At 41.0% G+C, this 17,349-nt stretch overlaps 1 protein-coding gene across 1 annotated transcript in view; it reads right to left on the minus strand.

Annotated features, from left to right (window-relative positions):
• Nucleotides 1-17,349, minus strand: part of FRAS1 (Fraser extracellular matrix complex subunit 1) — a 426,196-nt gene that overhangs the window by 23,334 nt on the left and 385,513 nt on the right. Inside the window, exons 60-67 of the mRNA XM_058722162.1 lie at nt 16,910-17,066; nt 14,531-14,731; nt 12,786-12,973; nt 11,330-11,605; nt 8,546-8,778; nt 6,005-6,165; nt 3,864-4,078; nt 945-1,095 (exon numbers count right to left, since the gene is read on the minus strand). Coding sequence (XP_058578145.1) covers nt 945-1,095; nt 3,864-4,078; nt 6,005-6,165; nt 8,546-8,778; nt 11,330-11,605; nt 12,786-12,973; nt 14,531-14,731; nt 16,910-17,066 — 1,582 coding nt within the window. The remainder of the gene's footprint in view (nt 1-944; nt 1,096-3,863; nt 4,079-6,004; nt 6,166-8,545; nt 8,779-11,329; nt 11,606-12,785; nt 12,974-14,530; nt 14,732-16,909; nt 17,067-17,349) is intronic.

The raw sequence follows: 17,349 nt of genomic DNA on the forward strand, positions 1-17,349 counted from the left end.
TGGCTACATTTAATATTAAATCCATGGAGGATTAAAGATTAGCATGTAGAAGGCCAGCCATATATGGCATGACATGAGTGAACTGTGGCTTTAATAAGAGTAACTACAATCATGATGTCCAATGAGTCCAGTATGAATCAAAACAAAAGGACGACCAAAGGATGGGGAAAATAACATTTAAAAAGAACCCCAAATCTCAAGAAATGATCTGACCCAGAGTGTGAAAACTTCCTGAAGTTATTTTCCTATGAGAAGTATAAGACAAATGATTTGAGTTGGAAGCACTGAACAGAAGAAAGGACTGTACTTTCCATTACTAGAGATGAGGTCCTATCTAAAGAAAACTCCTGTAGCTGGTTAGTATCTCTGTGCCAGGTCGAGTAAATCACCTGTAGAGATTTACAGGTGAGGGAGAACAGGAGCAGCAGAAGGGGAGATAATTTTGGGGTATTGTGTGATAGCAGCAGGAAAAGGTGTCTTGGGAGAGGTAAGGGTACGGTGTGAACTCTTAGCTGAGGGGCTGTGGCTCCTGAAAATAACCATGTCCATGAATGCTGATACTAGAGGGCCTGCAGGGATGAAAAACTCAATTCACACCCAGAGTAGAGGATGGCAGGTGACAGATGGGTCCTATACGGTCTGTTAGGGGTTTAGAGGTGTCCTTCTGGAGTATAACCATGTTCATTTGTTCCTAGTTACAAATGGTGTAATTCAAGGCATTTAAGGAGCAAAAGCGTCTTCGAATCAGATGCATTGAAATGGAAAAATATATCAAGAACAACCTGGCTCACTTTATTCATTTGGTCTAGAGTAGCAGCCCACTTGTACTGTATATAGGACAACGGGATGAAGAACGGAGCTCTTATTAAAAGGAACTACTCATTATTCTCTTTTAGTCTTATTTAAGCATAAGGCAGGAGTAGTTAAGATGTAAATGGGTATACCTGTTCTCCAGAGAACAGTGTCATAGAAGAAGGAAAACTCCATTTCAGTGTGATGCTCCAAAGAAGCCCAGCCCCTGGGGGCTGTCACATAGATGTAGGACACATAGAGAGGCACGTGCACGGTCAGGAACGACTGAGCAGAGTCTCTCACCTGCCAAGCAAAAGGTGTGCACACGGAGGGTTATTTCTTCCCTGGGATGAAAAGGCATATGGTTACATCTCAGTTCAATTTTTACCTCACTCATTTAGTTACTTCTGCAGTCAGTAATTATAACCAAGTACCCACAACCGTGCTGGGCATGTAGGCACCAGACCAAGCTTCTTCCTCAGCAGTGGAAAAAGCCCAAATCACTGCCGTTATGGAACCTATAGTCTAGTAGACATACATGAATTTTAAAAATAAAGAAAGGGATAGGAAGTGTCCAGGATGCTTCTTTCTATAGGGTGATCCGGGAGGGCTTTTCTGAGGGGGTGACACTTGAACAAAAACATTTCTGAAGACTGAGAAGGAGATGTGCCTCCACTGTTCAGTTGCCTTGGACAAGATTTTAAAAGGACATAGTTATTCCCAACGATCAGTACATAGTCCCTCACTGACCACATTTTCCAGTGGCCTATAGGAAAGCCTGAATCAGCCCTAATTGGGAAGATGCCCAAGTCTATTCACATCTCTGGCAACAGGAAATGAGGTCATGGGATTTGGATATCATATCTAGGAAACTTCCCAACACACAGTTCAGAGCTGTGTATCTTTGGCCAATTTCCCATCTCCTACAATACCTCACGGAAATACTTTTGAAAAGGCAACGCATCATACTTCCAAGAGAATATTTCTTCTAAGGGAATTCCTGTTACTGCTATTAACTTGGCTCAAACATTTTTATTTAACTATGCAGTGAACAAAAACTGGATGGAAAGATAACAAAATATAAACGGAAGCTTTCATGGAGAAGCTAACTGCATGTACGTGTGTATGAATGGGAGAGTTGGTTTATTCATTTTATATTTTCCTCCATAAACACATATTTCTTTTATAACAAAAAAGCTTAGTTTGAAAAAATTTTATTTTTATCATTGGTGGAATCCTATAATCCCCTACGGAACTTAGATTTTTCTTTTGTTTTCAAGCACAATGTAAAGTGTTTCCATGGGCAACTTAGGAAAAGAGCCAAGTGTTTTATCAATGTTTGGGACACAAAAATTTTATTTTTATAGAATATTTTTTCATATTCAATGTTGTCAGGGATTTGAAATTTGATTACAAGTTTTTCAAAAGACTGCTAATTCCAAAAAAAAATTATCTTTTGAAATGGCTTAATCTGTTTTCTTCAGGAAATTTCTAGACTTTATCTGGACCTCGCACCATATTCTGTCCTTTTAATATACAGGCTTTGCTAAAATTATTGATATTAGAACCTTAATAATTCTTTAGCTGATTGAAAAAATTAATTTTCCCTCTGTTTCTGTTTTCTATCCTTTATCCCTCATGACATTACTTACTAATCCTTAAAAAAAATCCAAACCTTGACAAATATTTACTATATACCTGCAATGTGCTAAGATTCTTTCCCCAGTTGAGATGATTGGTTACAATTTCAGATGAGATTCAGAGAAGTTACGACAAGAAAATATATGAACTAGGGCTTGGTTATAACTAGGGCTTGGTCTACATTCTTTCTACCATACACCAGCTGTTTTAACTATTTTTAAAGAAACGGACTGCAATGAAGTACTTCTGTGCATATATTCTGTGTTGGTTCAAGAAGAGGGGCATATATAACAAGAAATCTTAGCCTTTGAGATTTTTAGGCATATTCTGAACAAAAATATACAAAAACATGATCAAAGTAAAAACACGGAGAACATAGAATACTAATTTTTGAGAGGTCAGGAGGAACCAATCACTTAGTTTTGCATTTCGAAGGTGAATATAGGTCATGTAACTGCAGAAACAGAGAACTTAAGAATGCTTTAATTTTCCACTCAGTAGAGGGCAGTAGTGTATATAAAATGAGAGCTAACCAAACAGAGATAGTGCAAAATAAACCAAATTTTAATCAAAGGCACGTCCTCAAAATGATTACTCTCAGTGCCTCCAGAAGTCCCTCTTTCAGTGTGGTTAAACCGATTTGAAATGAAGAACAAACGTTAATTTTTAGTTCATTGAGATAACTGCTGATAATTAGGTAGAATCTGCTTTAGATTCATATTTCCCATGAGGATGCATTTCTTTGATATAACTGCCCTCCTATGACTATGGCTTCTTGCTAAAATTTTCTTTTGTCACTAATGTTCCACAACGATTAAGAATGTGTCCATTTTTGCAAGGGTTGTAAATTTCGCACAGATTTGGACTAGGAATGAAATCAAAGTGTTATACACAATTCTCTCTCCATAATGCTTAAAAAGCATTATGTTTTCCCTGTCTTCTGGAAAGGTACACCTTACTTTGACTTATTTCCCCATATGCGGAAAAGAAAACATCTACTTCGTAATAACCTTACCATGAAATGTCAATCCTTTTGGCTTCCAAAATATACCCAGGGGGATAGATATATATATTATTATATATTATATATTATATATTATATATTATATATTATATATATCTATCTAGAGAAGCAAATATTAGATTTTTATATAAGTGGCTGTGCCAGACAGTAATGTTTTTCCACATTCATTTTAACATTTTCCACATTAATTTTCCAGTTAATTGATTTAGAAGACTTTCGAGGGTTCTCTCTAGCCATCATGCTGCTAAGGTCTCATTTGAGGGACTTCTAAAGACTCCTTTGGTTATCCCAGTTCTGGGGCTGGGCACCAGATGCAACATGCTAACAGAAGTGCTTCAGGAAGAAACAAAATTTCATATGGCACCCAGGTGCTTGCAGCCTTTGGATAAGCCCCTGGAGGACCCACCTGGAAGTCAGCAGTTACAGACCCCCCACAGACATCAATTAACTCAGTCATGTCATAATAGGCATCAAAGGTCCAGACGCAGCTCTTCAGGTTCAGGTGTTTGTAGAGCTGGATGGTCTTGGGCTCCCGGACGCTGGGGTCAAATTGGAAGGGGCGGTCATAGCCAGGTCCCAGGGCTGTGCTGTCATAGACCTTATCGTCCAGGAACCCTGCCTCTGTGGGGGAGGGAGGAACAAGGAACAAGAAGTCAGTCTGTTGACATGCCCCTCGCTGGCTGCCCAGGAGCTGGGTGGGGAGAAGGGATGTGTCCTTGAGACTGAGATAGCTTACCTTCCATCAGAGACCATTAATGGAGCAACCCAGGGTTCCCAATACACACTGCATGAGAAGGGGAGGGGAGCTAGAGTACCTGTTGCTAGGGGGTTACCTGTGACTGAGTTCATAGACTCCTCTAAGAGGCTGCATGAACCCCAGAAGAAAAGATGAGCAAAGGGTACCATAAATGGAGCCAGAGCTCAGTGGCCCTGTGTGTCTTGGAAAAGAATACATACTGAAGCTTTGCAATCAACCCTTGAAGAAACAGATTTACTACATGGATGATTTGTTGATGAATTGTTATTTTTTAAGACTGATTTTTAAAAAATAGCTTTTATGTAAAGCCAACAGACAAACATCTGACTACCTCCTCTCCTGCTATGGTTTCTGAACTCTTAGGAAAAAAAAAATCTTAATTTTGTGCTAATGAGTAAATAGCTCGCTAATGATGCTTGACTAAACCTCCCTGCTACGGGCAAAAATTATTGGATCAAATGCTGCCAAGCAACCACAGTGTTCTAAATTAAGGAAGACCTTTATGCAGTAGAGAGCTAAACACAGATACAATTTTAGAATATCAAGATTCAAATTTTTTATAGTACTAAAAGCAAATATAATATTCTGAAAGAGTCTTAGAATGTCTGAAACGTCTTAGGATGTTTGACACCAGCACCTGGTCCTCTGCCCTGAAAGGAGTAGGATCTCAATTATCATGTGTTGAATTTAATTATGTTTAAGTGGGAAGAGGTACAAACTTTCAGCCTATAAACAGTGTATGTTTCTTTCAGTGGCTGCACATGTGAACCGGTTAGACTTTCATGTGTAGCTCAGTGACTTGCGAATAATTTATACTCAACTAATTTCTACCGTGTAAAGACCATCACTACCTAAAGTGATGCTTAATGAATATGAAAGAGCGTATGAATGCTTCTCTATCTTCTAAAATATTGGTAAATGATTCATCGGTTGTCAAGGGAGGAAACACGCATTTAATGCGCACTCGCTAAGGTAAATGGAAATGGACAGGATCTTTTGTAGAATAAAATGTCTGCTATGGCAGACACCGGAATGTGCCACCCGGGCTGTCAGCTCCTTCAGGTTTGCGTCAGTGGCACAGCGGCTCCTGCGGCCACCCTTGTGGGGGCTCTGGCATCCAGTGACTGAGGTGCCTCAGAGAGGGCTGTCAGCTGGGGCTGGAAGTAGGAAGAGTTCCTGAAGCGGTGGGGGCTTCTGGAGGGCTGCACTGCAGTCTGACTTCTCCCTCTGCCCAATTCTGCGTCCTCTCCTTCCTCTTCACAGATGCTGATCCCCAATGAACATCTTGCACCCCCACATTCCATCTCAGCTCCTGCTCCGGGAGCCCATCCTATAACATGTGACATCTGCACTTTAGCTTTCTAAAGATGCTGCAATAAGGGGATTTCAGGGCACAGATCCAAACATGCTCAACAGTGGGGCAGGGAAAGAATGAACATTTACCATGGCAGTTGCTTTAAAAACCATCAACAGATTAAATCCTTACCCTGATTGGTAGCAATTGTTTTCCTCATGTCATAGATAAGCAAACAGTGGTTTGGGGAAGTTCTGCTATTTCTGTTTAGTTGTATAGGTAGTAGAATTAGGGATTCGAACCTAAATCAGCTTGGTTCCAAAGTCCTTGTTTTTCCCTATTCACTTCACTGTCTGAGCTGCCTATGTTTGGTTGCCTGCTAGGAAGGAAATCCACTAAACATGGAGACTTTGAGGACTGGGAGACACGAAAGCCGAGTTCGCCTCGCTCTATCCCTAAGGGCCACTGTGCTGGGCTGGAATGGGAAAGCCCCCACCTGAGATGCCTCTCAGGTCACGGGTGGTGACGAGATTGGAGCAGACGTGCTGGTGTCTGTAGATGGACTCAGATAATAGAAAATGCAAGTTGTGCAGCGGCATGGTGGAGATAAGGGGCAGCATTCCATCCTGGTGCGGGATCTGCACGGAAATGTGGATTCTAAGGGAAAAAACGGCGGAGATAGTGTTTAGGTGCATGCTATAAGCAGTTAATATGGTACATTTCTTTCTCATAACTCAGTCTGTCTTCACCAGTGAATTTACCCTTTTTTTTCTTGAAGCTTTCCGTGTAGGAACACGAGGGTATGATATATGTGTGGGGCTGTTCTCCACCCCCGCCCCAGCCCCCCCCTCCATCAAGAAATCCTCCAGACTCAGGACTGATAGCAATCAAGAATCACAGGTGTTTTTTTGTTTTGTTTTGTTTTTTATATATACAAGAAAAGATAATATCACAACCACAAATGACTTTAAAGCTTCCTTTTGCTTTAAATGGGAGCTTTGTTTCCTTGTGTGCTACAGCAGAATGACTGATAGAGGTGCTGTTCCCCTTCTCTGTCACAGTGAGTGTCTGGGACACTTCTATTTTTTAAAGTATTTGTGCCAAAAGACCTCACTGAGCTCTTTATACTCTAAGGTAGATATCCCTACCCAGGAAAGTATCTTAGAAATAGTTATACCCCACTACTGCTACTGTCCCCCCCAGCCAAAAGAGACTTTTCTCCCCTCTGTCCCTTCAAGTTCCAGCAACAAGGGCGGCCCTAACTGGCCTCTGTTTGCAGTGTGCTCTCCCCTCATCTACATTTTTCCTTTTTTAAAGTTTATTTATTTACTTTGAGAGAGGGGCAGACAGAGAGGGGAAGAGGTTGAATCTCAGGCAGGCTCCACACTGTCAGTGCAAAGAGCCTGATGTGGGGCTTGAAGTCACAAACTGTGAGATCATGACCTGAGCTGTTAACTGACTGAGGCACCCAGGCACCTCTCCCCTCATCACTTCTCAGCACATAGGTGCCTTTGCACCAGGAAGTCTGTAACTTATTCATATTGGCTGCTATGTCTTGTACGCTTTCGGACTCTGTTTATCTTGCCTCCCCACAGTGAGGACAAGGATCATTTCCTTCACGTCTTTTGTTTCTCCAGAGCACGTAGTATAAAATCCTAACTAAAACACGAGCTTAATAAATATTGGTTAAGACTGTGAAAGAACAGAACTGTAGTTATGGGCTGCGTTATTTTCATTGTACAAGTTTAAATTTTCAGCATGTTGATTGAGGGTGCCTTTGACTTTTTACAGCTTGTCTCTTGGAACAAAAACCCAAGAGACATTTTTAAGAGGAATCGCTACCTTGCAATATGAACATGATGTCTCTTTTGCTGGGAAGGGGTCAGTAGTGCCCTGGGCACTCCTGCTACTGCTTTTCAACAAAAGTAAATCTTATTCGGTTGGAAAAAAGAAAGAATTTGCATATTCTTGGCTCCATATTTAAATCTGTTTTTTTCTCCATGCAAATGAACCCCTTTCTCTGAACTTAGTTGCTCATAAAGGCACATACATAAATACCACAAGGTTTAATGAATATGTATAATATGCATGAATTCTTTTTTTGCTAGGCAAAACTGAAAGTATCCATTTCCATCAAACTCATGGTAGCACAGGAAAAAATAAAAGCACACGTGCCCAGTGACTTTCAGTTTACACAGTATTATTACTCTGTTCACTAGATATTTAGCAAGAGTCTCTTAGGTGCCAAGAAGCACTGTCCCAGCCAGAAGGGACCAAAAAAAAAAAAAAAAGAAGGTCCGTGCCCTCTCCGCCTACTGTGGGGACAGACAGAGAATGAAGGGTGATAATGCTCTGAAAGAGGTATGGATAGCATGGGTACCAGTGGAGCTCTAAGGGGGAGCTTCCAAATTAAATTGGGGAAGATGATGGTTCTTGCAAAGGATGTCATGAGGTAGGTGGAGGAGGACAGTAGGATTTAACTACATTGAGTGGAAGGGGGCTGAGAAAATTGCGGTCAGGAGTGACAGCATGGCAGAGGCACGCAACATAAAAGAGTTGGAAGCCCTGGCGATTTGGTTTCAGTTTGGTTCTCTGTGGGTGGACTGGCACTGGCAGGTGAGGATGACAAGGTGAGGGACATGAGGCTAAGAAGACAGGCAAGGGGCCAGTTTTCGGGAGCCTCTGAAGAATTTTTTCTGAAGCTTTTATCACCACTATTCTTTTTTTAATATATTTTTTAAAAAATGTTTTTATTCATTTTTGAGAGACAGAGAGAGAGAGAGAGAGAGAGAGAGAGAGAGAGAGAGAGACAGAGCCTGAAGCAGGCTCTGTGCTGATAGCAGAGAGTGCCATATGGGGCTCAAACTCACAAACAGCGAGATCACGACCTGAGCCGAAGTTGGACACTTAATCGGCTGAGCCATCCGGGCGCCCCTCCACTATTCTTATTTTGCAGAACATCACTCATTCATCTGTCTCACCCAGAAAACACACAAACGGATAGCCCTCTCATTGTGGAAGGCACCACCTGCCTGACCTGTTCGGATGTTCCTTGTGCTTGACGTCCAAGTATTTCAAGGTTGCGATGAAGGACTGAGCCTGGAAGCCTCTGGCTGTCCCAGCTACCACTGGGGTGTGGCAGATTGCACTGTCTGTTCCAATGGTAACAATGTTGCTCCTTAAGGGGGTCCCCACATGGCCCACCTTGTCCACAGCCTTTGCCACACAGCGCACATGGAACCTCCGGCTGAAGTAAATGCTATCCAGAACCTACCGGGAAGCAAAAAGTACATCAGACATGTGTTTACTCCTTAAACAGCTCCTTCCACTGTATCTTCTGGATGATATGACATCACCAGTTTCTGGTACAGGGTTATCTGTGAAGACCACCCATTATCTGTCTATCCATCCCACTATCCACTCATCTATCTGTTCATTCATTTGCCACAAAACTGGTGACTTTCTCCCAGGAGCCAGTCACTAGGGACAGAGCAGTAAATACTTGTAGCCTAAGGCAGTATGTCAGACAGTGTTAAGTAGATAGATGTGGAGCAAGAGGCCAGAGATGATGGGTTACCGGTGATGGTATTGGTCTCTTTATATATTAGGTTCAGCATAAGGACCACTCAGCTGATTTTCAACCTTTCCATTAAGACTGGTTGGTCTCGAAGTCACTTTTGCTGAGGTCATGGTGTCAGGATACAGAGGAGGGATGCTTCCTTCCCAGGAATTCTTATTTTTCTTTCTTTCCTACTGCTGGTCCCTCCCCCAGCCCCACCTAATGACCACACACATTGCAAAGGTTACAATAACCTGCAGGGTGGAAATTGAGAACTTGTCCTCTGAAACCTACTGGCCTTTGGAGGTCTTTCAACAGATTCTTTCATGTTCCCAGACGCAGAGAAGCCATAAGAATGCTTAACTCAATCTCTGCAGAGGCAACGTGGGTCACCACAACTCTTTAGGTAATGTGTGCATACACACAGGGAAGTACATAACAAGAAAAGTTAATTAGTAGTTCTGTGTGCCATAGACCTCCCACAAAGCAATCATACAAACTTATAAATTCTACCCATGAAAACAATTTTCATTGAAGTCCATTAAAAATTAAAGAAGATTTTTCCATTAAAATTTTTTTAATTAGCTGCCAACGCCTTATTTATTTATTTACACATGGACTTAGTTCAGAAGGGATTTGAGGCATCTTACAAAAATGCACACAATACAATGGTATTAAATAAATAATTGAAGAAACAAAGATAAAGCAAAGGAAACTGGGGTAAAAGTATTAGTCACCAAGTCATTGCAAGAAGAAAAACTGAAACATAAAGTAAAATTATAAACTTGGTACTTGTTAAAAATGTATATTTGGCTCAGATCAGACCAAACTGCCTTCATGGTGTTTTGAAAAGAGAATTAGATACTTAATAAAACAATAAGCTATTAAGTCTTGCCATTTAAATTTTTAAAATTTATCAGGTAGTTTAGCTAGCTTATGTTGCAAAAGAATTGATCTATTGGCCTTTTTAAAAAAATTTTTTTAACGTTTATTTATTATTATTGAGAGACAGAGAGAGACAGAGTATGAGCATGGGAGGGGCAGAGAGAGGAGGAAACACAGAATCTGAAGCAGGCTCCAGGCCCTGAGCTGTCAGCACAGAGCCTGATGTGGGGCTCGAACTCACCAACTGCCGGATCATGACCTGAGCTGAAGTCGGATGCTTAACTGACGGAGCCACCCAGGCACCCTGACCTATTGGCCTTTCTGAATAAGCTATGTGAAAAACAGTGGACATGAGTGACTGCTTTGTCCAGGGCCCCCCATTCATCTGTGCCTTTCCTCCACTATTATCCCATGTACGTGAAGCACTTACTGAAGTGAGAAGAAACTGAGAGCTGAATAGGAAAAGATCTAGAGAAATTCAGTCTGAAAGAAAGCTCTGATCTCCAAAATTATTAAGTGCATTAATTTCAATCAAAAATTGTTGAGGGCTTACTATGTGCCAGGTACTATGCTGACTATCTCCACTGCTTCCAGTTCTGTCTCTGGGGAGAATGACGTCACTGGAGTGAGGAGCTGTCACTGCAGTGCGCTGTTTCTTAAGGTTGGGCAAACCCTTACTCACTGTTCATTGCTCTCTGGTGGTGGGTCTGGGGTCCCACCTCCTTGAGGACAGCAACTGCATAGTGAACTTCTTTGCGTGTCCTCCTACAATTTTGCAAAATGCTGATCCCTTGGAAACATTCTCTTCTTTGTTTAATAACGGTGCCGTCTCTACTAGCACCATCAATGTGCTGAGCATGTTGGGCTATAAAAATGTGGTAGGCCCCTTGGTCCAGGTCCTTAAGGAGTTTCTATCCTATCACCTATTGAACGATTGAAGACATGTGGAAAAAAGTAATCATTAACTGTACCTACCTAGAATCTTTGACTTACTTTACCATTTATAGATCACTTTTACAACCGATTCGTCAGTGACCTTGTCAAGTCGCTAAGTGGAAGAAGTACTATTTTGCAGATCAGGAAACGGAGACTCGGGGAGGTTAAGCAACCTCTTAACATCACATAGGTAAAAGTAGGCAGAATCAAGAATAGTAAACAGGTTGTCTGATTACTGGCGTGGTTCTCTTTCCATTATACCATATTACCTCTTCTTATATATAAGAATTAAAAGAGCTGAGTATATACTGTGTACCTGCTCATTCATTTATTTCATTCCAAATGCCATGCAAGGACCTTAAGGAATTTGATAAAGTTGTGGTGACAAAGAGAGACACTAGTTTTCTCCCTATGCAACCAGGCCCAGACCCCTAGACCTACCATGTGGTTGACACTGGTAAATGGTGTGTTGTCAGTGATGGTCTCAAAGGGAGAGCGAGCCCCATTGCCATCAGTGGGGGTGGCTACTTCCCAGCTGAACTGCACAGATGATTGGTTGATGCCAGCCTCGCTGCAGCGTTCCTTCATGACAGCATACTTGGGGAAATGAGAGTCACAGGGGGTGACACAAACCAGTGGGTAGCCTGGGGAGGGGGATTTCTTGACTCCTTCCTTGGTAACCTCTTCTACGTGGTCATAGTCGGCAAGTGTAACAACCTGAAAAGGAGCAACAAAGCTTCAGCCTGGGCTGGGTGTTGGGATGCTCAGAGAGCTAGGGGTCCCCTCCCTAGAGATCCACAAGATCCCTTAACCGCTAGGGATTCTTTAAAATATAACGGAAGTTTTCACAGTGCTTCACCAGGCATCCCTAAAAGATACTACATATCAGTGGTGAAGAAGATCTTCCTTTTGCCTGAGCTAAAAATCTTTAGTATCTTGTTAATCTTATTCCTGAATCAGAGCTCTATCACTCATGTGGAAAATACTTTTATTTTCATGCACACTGTCACTAAAGCTATATCATGAGTAACAGTTACTAGTTTAAAGTTGCATTAAAAAATACAATAAATTAAGTTGCATTAAATTGTTAATGATACACAGTAGTATATCTGGCAAAACAAAAGTAAATAAAGGGAGTGTATTTCTTCCATGGTTGAATAAGAGACACATTTTGGAATGATCCTTCTACTATAGCAGACTAGCTAGGGGAGGCTAGAAGACTTATTCTGACTGCCTCATTATTATGGGTTAAGTTTCCCTTGGCAAACTCCAGGCATTTTCCTCCTAATTGTAAAGTCGTTGCGCTCATTGCATACACCCCAACACGGGAAGTCGGGTACTGCACTTTTGCAAATACTTACCTCTATGTGTGTGGCAAGTATGTAGGGTAATAGATACGGGGTAGCATTATTTTTTTTCTCCACTCTTCTAGGTCCCACCAAAGACGTGAGAAGATCAATTGTATTGCACTTTCTGTGTTTATCACACTAGGGTATCAACATGTTTTGGTCTTACTCTTCTGTCAGAACAGGGTTTCTCATCCTTGGCACTACTGACATTTATGCCAAATACTTCTTTGTTGTTGGGGCTGTCCTGTGCATTGCAGCATGTACAGCAGCATTCCTAGCTCCTACCCATTAGATGCTAATAGCGCCTAGTGTGACATCCATTGACCGTTGTGGCAACCAAAAGCGTCATCAGACATTGCCAAATGTCCCGTGGAGGTGGTGGTGCAGGGAAGGGGTTTGGGAAGGAAGGAACAAGACGGCTCCTGGTTGAGAACTACTGTGTTAGAAAAATGAAGAAGTATAGCACCAGAAGTCCTACTTCTGCCAAGTTCTCAGCTACTAGTCACTAGGACATACCAGTAGTGATCCCTTTGGGTCAAGCAACTCACAATGGGTGGCGCTGGCAATATGAGACTCCCTGCTGCTTCCTGGTCTAGGATTGTCACTGTGGCAGTGGTCACATCACCAAGAACTGCTTCCACTGGGTCATCTGGGCCAAGGACTAGGGAGAAAGATTCATGCCATTCCCGGTCTTCATTGGACAGGATCTCGACTTTGAAAAAGATATGATCCACACCTTCACCAAGCACAGAACAAAAAGAGAGCAAAGGTTCTCATTAGGTGACCTCACTAAGTGCAGGTTGGCACTGCTGAGACTTCCTGTTAAACAACGCCCTTTCCTTTTAGAGGTTTTCTATAAATACAGTGGCTGCTAATCACTTTATTCCCATCTCAAGTGAGAAATCTATTTTATAGACCAAATTCCACCTGTGGTAGAGGCTCAGTATTGCAGATTTACTATTCAATGCCATATGAGAATTAATGGCCCCTGTCTGACACTAGCTGGTAGTAATAAAAATCTATGATCCAAAATACACTCCACCCTGGTTATGAGGATTTTTTGCTTAATTTTTCTTTCCCCTTTACACTTAGGCACGGGATCCTGCGTGGCAGTGAGGGCTTGCACACAAGACATCCTTCAAAGCTGTCCTGAGAAGCAGTACCTCAAGGGCTTCCTACCAGGCCATCCCCGCAAAGACAATAACATAAAGGTTTGGCAGCCTGGAACGAGGAGGGTGAGAGCCTTAGAAACTCCCTTCCTTTCCTATAAACTGATTCTCTGAGGGTGCAAATCTCCCTGGTTGTGGTTAAGGCTCCCTTCTTCCTCTCCTGTAAACTCCTGGGTTAGGTTATTCCCAAGACCTATCTTTCTACCAGATCCTTATGCAGAAAAGGAAAAAGTAAAGACACGTGGAAGAATAGTCCTTGTATGGAGGTGGAGGAAGGGCATCTACATTTCCAGCAAACACTAACCAGATGTACATGGGATAAAGCGAAAAGCCCTTAAAAAACTCCAGTGGAATGAGAGACATCAGAGACTCCTCCCCCTTCATTTCTGAGGGAGTCACTTCTTCCCCCCACTGGCCAAGACATCTCTGAAAAGGACATCTACCACTGTTGCCCACTTCTGGCTACATTGCAAATGGCTCTAGGATCTGCACCAGTCTTTTTACCTTATGTTGCTCCAGAAAGTTCTGTGACAAAATCTAGCATATAATTCAACTCCTTCTCCATCTCCAACTATATCAGATAGTTAAACAGCCAGCTGTGACCTGAATCCCATCTCTCTCTCTTCCCTGACTCATTTCCATAGTTCTCTCTATATAATAAACCTTTTTTAGAAATCTCATAACAGGATATCCTGTCTCTTAGCAGATGTTAAACCACTGGAGCACAGAGGCTGTGCCTTCTGGATTTTAGTAATCTCTGAAGGTCCCAGCACACTGGTTTTATCAATATTTGTTGGATCATGGCAGTCATGTTTATTCTTTTAAAATCAACTGCATCTGTTACTCAACCAAATCATAGGCTAACAATAACAACAAAATCCTTTTAAATGAGCCAAAATGCCAAGGATGTTCTGAAGTAAGGGATCTCCTTTTTTCTTTTTTAGAAAAATGCCATTTTTTAAAAAAGATTCCTATAATATCAAATGTGTGCTTAATAAATACTTCATGATTAATCAGCACTACTGTTTTCCTCTTTTATTTTTCTGCTCATCCCTTTCTTCAAATACAAGATATTTGCCTCTCTATTATGTAAAACTCACAGACTGGGATTGGCATTCAATTACCGGGACTGAACTTCAAGACTCGACTCTTGGGGTAATAATCCACCCCAGACTGGGCAGACCCATCGCGTGTGCTACAGCGGATCTTGGATGTCCTGTTCTGATCCCCTCTTCGGATCACCTTGATGTTCAGGACGGCTATGGCATCTGGCCCTGAGGGTTCACGGACTTGATATGCAGCTTCTTCAAACTCAATGGTAGGGGCTAAGGAAACAGGATTAAGAAAAACAAGAGCCAGTTAGAAAAGCACAAAGGATTCCCACCCCCATGAAAACATCTTATAAAGACAAGAGGGAGTTTTCCACATTAGTAAATAGTACAAAGGCACAATGGCTTACAGTCATAAAAATCAATCAGTTTTTACTTCTCAGCAAAGGTTTGGAAAAGGAATTTATTTGTGATTCTGTAGGACTTCTCACAGGTTTCTTATTAAAAACAGTATACTGGGGGAAATATTTTTAAGCACTTTGAAATGCATGATGTCCAAGTTTCCATCTGGGTATCACAACTCACAAAATGTTTTTAAATTCACACACTTTATCAAGGGACTGAGAGAGAGTAAACCCTTGGTAAATACCAACCAATGGCATGAATAAACTCTTTTTCATTTATGAGATATGAATTTCTAAGTTTTATAATTTATCTCATTTATACACAACCTAAACTTCCCAAGTCCATCTCCCATCTCTGATCTTCTGGGTCCTTCCTCCCAGGGCCCTTATGTCTCTCACCCTTAACTTTTCCTAGGTTATTTAGTTAAGAAAGAGTAGTTTTAATGAAGAACCCAAGACTTCCTAACACTCTGGTTTGAGGTGCGATTCTCATTGCTATGAAATGATTAATATGTTGGTTTTAAAAAAAATTTCAAATTGTGCCTTCTTTTCCATTATATTCTTTTTTTTTTTTTTTAATTTTTTTTTCAACGTTTTTTATTTATTTTTGGGACAGAGAGAGACAGAGCATGAATGGGGGAGGGGCAGAGAGAGAGGGAGACACAGAATCGGAAACAGGCTCCAGGCTCCGAGCCATCAGCCCAGAGCCTGACGCGGGGCTCGAACTCACAGACCGCGAGATCGTGACCTGGCTGAAGTCGGACGCTTAACCGACTGCGCCACCCAGGCGCCCCATTTCCCATTATATTCTTAAGGGGAAGGGTGAGGTGGTAGTGGTGGATATAGTGAGATAAAAAATGGGATAATTGAGAAAAATTACAAATTTTATGCCATTTCTAATATACTATAATATTTTGGAAAAATTTCTAGAGTCTCTGTTCTTTCCCTTCTTTCTCTCTCAGAAAGTTAATTCTTCTTAATTGTAGAAAATAAGCTTCATTTGAAACTTTGTAGTTTTAATAAATGCCCTTTGAAACTTAGGAGTGTTACTTATTACCTCTTGAGACTCAATCACTAGGTTTCTGTGTGACCAGGAGAGGCTCACTTCAGGATCTGAATCCGGGTCTTGCTGGGTGAAGGACCAATTCAACTTCAAACCTGGCTTTTCTTATTTTACCCAATGTCCAAGTTAGTCCCCAATTTTATATCAGAAACCCTGAGTCTCACTGACTCTCATGTAGATTCTAGAATCTGACAAAATAAGGTTTACAACCAGTTTTCCTGCTTATAGCTGTGTAACTAAGAGCATAAATTATATAAATTTGCTGATATTCAATTTCTTCACTTATAATAGAGGGATAATAACATCTACCTTACTGTCAGGATAAAATGAAATAAGATAAAATAATATGCTTAGCATGGTTTTTGATATGCAGTAAATACTCAATAAAAACAGCTATTACTATTTGCAATATTATTATACATTCACTCATTAAAATATCTATTTGAATAAAACAATTATGTCCCAATTTGAAACAGATTTCATTTTGTTTTCCCTAGTGTCTGGGTCATTCTTGGCTGACACCTGACTAAAGAATTTAAGATTTTTTAGGTTAATAGGCCAAATCAATTAGAAGAAAGCTGAGAAATTAGATTTTTTTCTGGGAAGGTGGCAGCGTTTAAATCAGTTCATTGGATTCAACTGATTCTGACTGTATTTCCAATCTTGCTCCTGAACTGCAACGACTTAAATAGTTTTTATTCTCTGTCTGCCGTAGCATCTCTGTCCTAGCTTGTAACCACACTCATCTCATATCTCTTGGCAATGTAGTAGGAAATAATGAGATTAAAAATACCTATAAACTTAGTGGAACTCTGTAGAGGATGATCACTTGGTGCCAACAGCGTATATAAATACTTTGAAATTGTTACCAGTAGGCACTTTTATAGCACTTTCATTTTCAAAAAACACCTATAATTACATTATTAGTAAAACATCAGTTCATGTTCTATCAACCAAAGAATAAGTAAAGATGATATCTTCTATTACCATCTTCATCATTGGATATGGTGATGGTGGCCATGTTATTCTTCCCAACTCTGGCTCCACTCCAGTGGTTTCCAAGAGGGTGGCTGAGATAAACCCTGAATTGTTCCTCAGGCTCAAACATGGAGTCATCATGGATAGAGACGGTACAGTTCTTCGTCTAGAGCCAATGTCATAAGATAGATTAAAATTTGCACTAAAAAATCAGTAGCTTGCTTGGTTTTCCTAGAAAATGATTTTCCTTCTTTGCAGCATCAAAGAGCCGACACAAATTCAAAAGGATCCAAACCATTTCATTTGTAAAGTAGAATGTTTAAATCTAATAGTTCATGCCTGACTGGGACATACCCACATGTGGAGCTTTGTATTAAAACATTCCAAACTACTCTGAATGATCAGTCATGAGTTATGAAAAACAAGATCAATAAAACAACCCACTCCAA

This window comes from Neofelis nebulosa, chromosome 3 (genome assembly GCF_028018385.1).
Source record: "Neofelis nebulosa isolate mNeoNeb1 chromosome 3, mNeoNeb1.pri, whole genome shotgun sequence".
Lineage (NCBI taxonomy): Eukaryota > Metazoa > Chordata > Mammalia > Carnivora > Felidae > Neofelis > Neofelis nebulosa.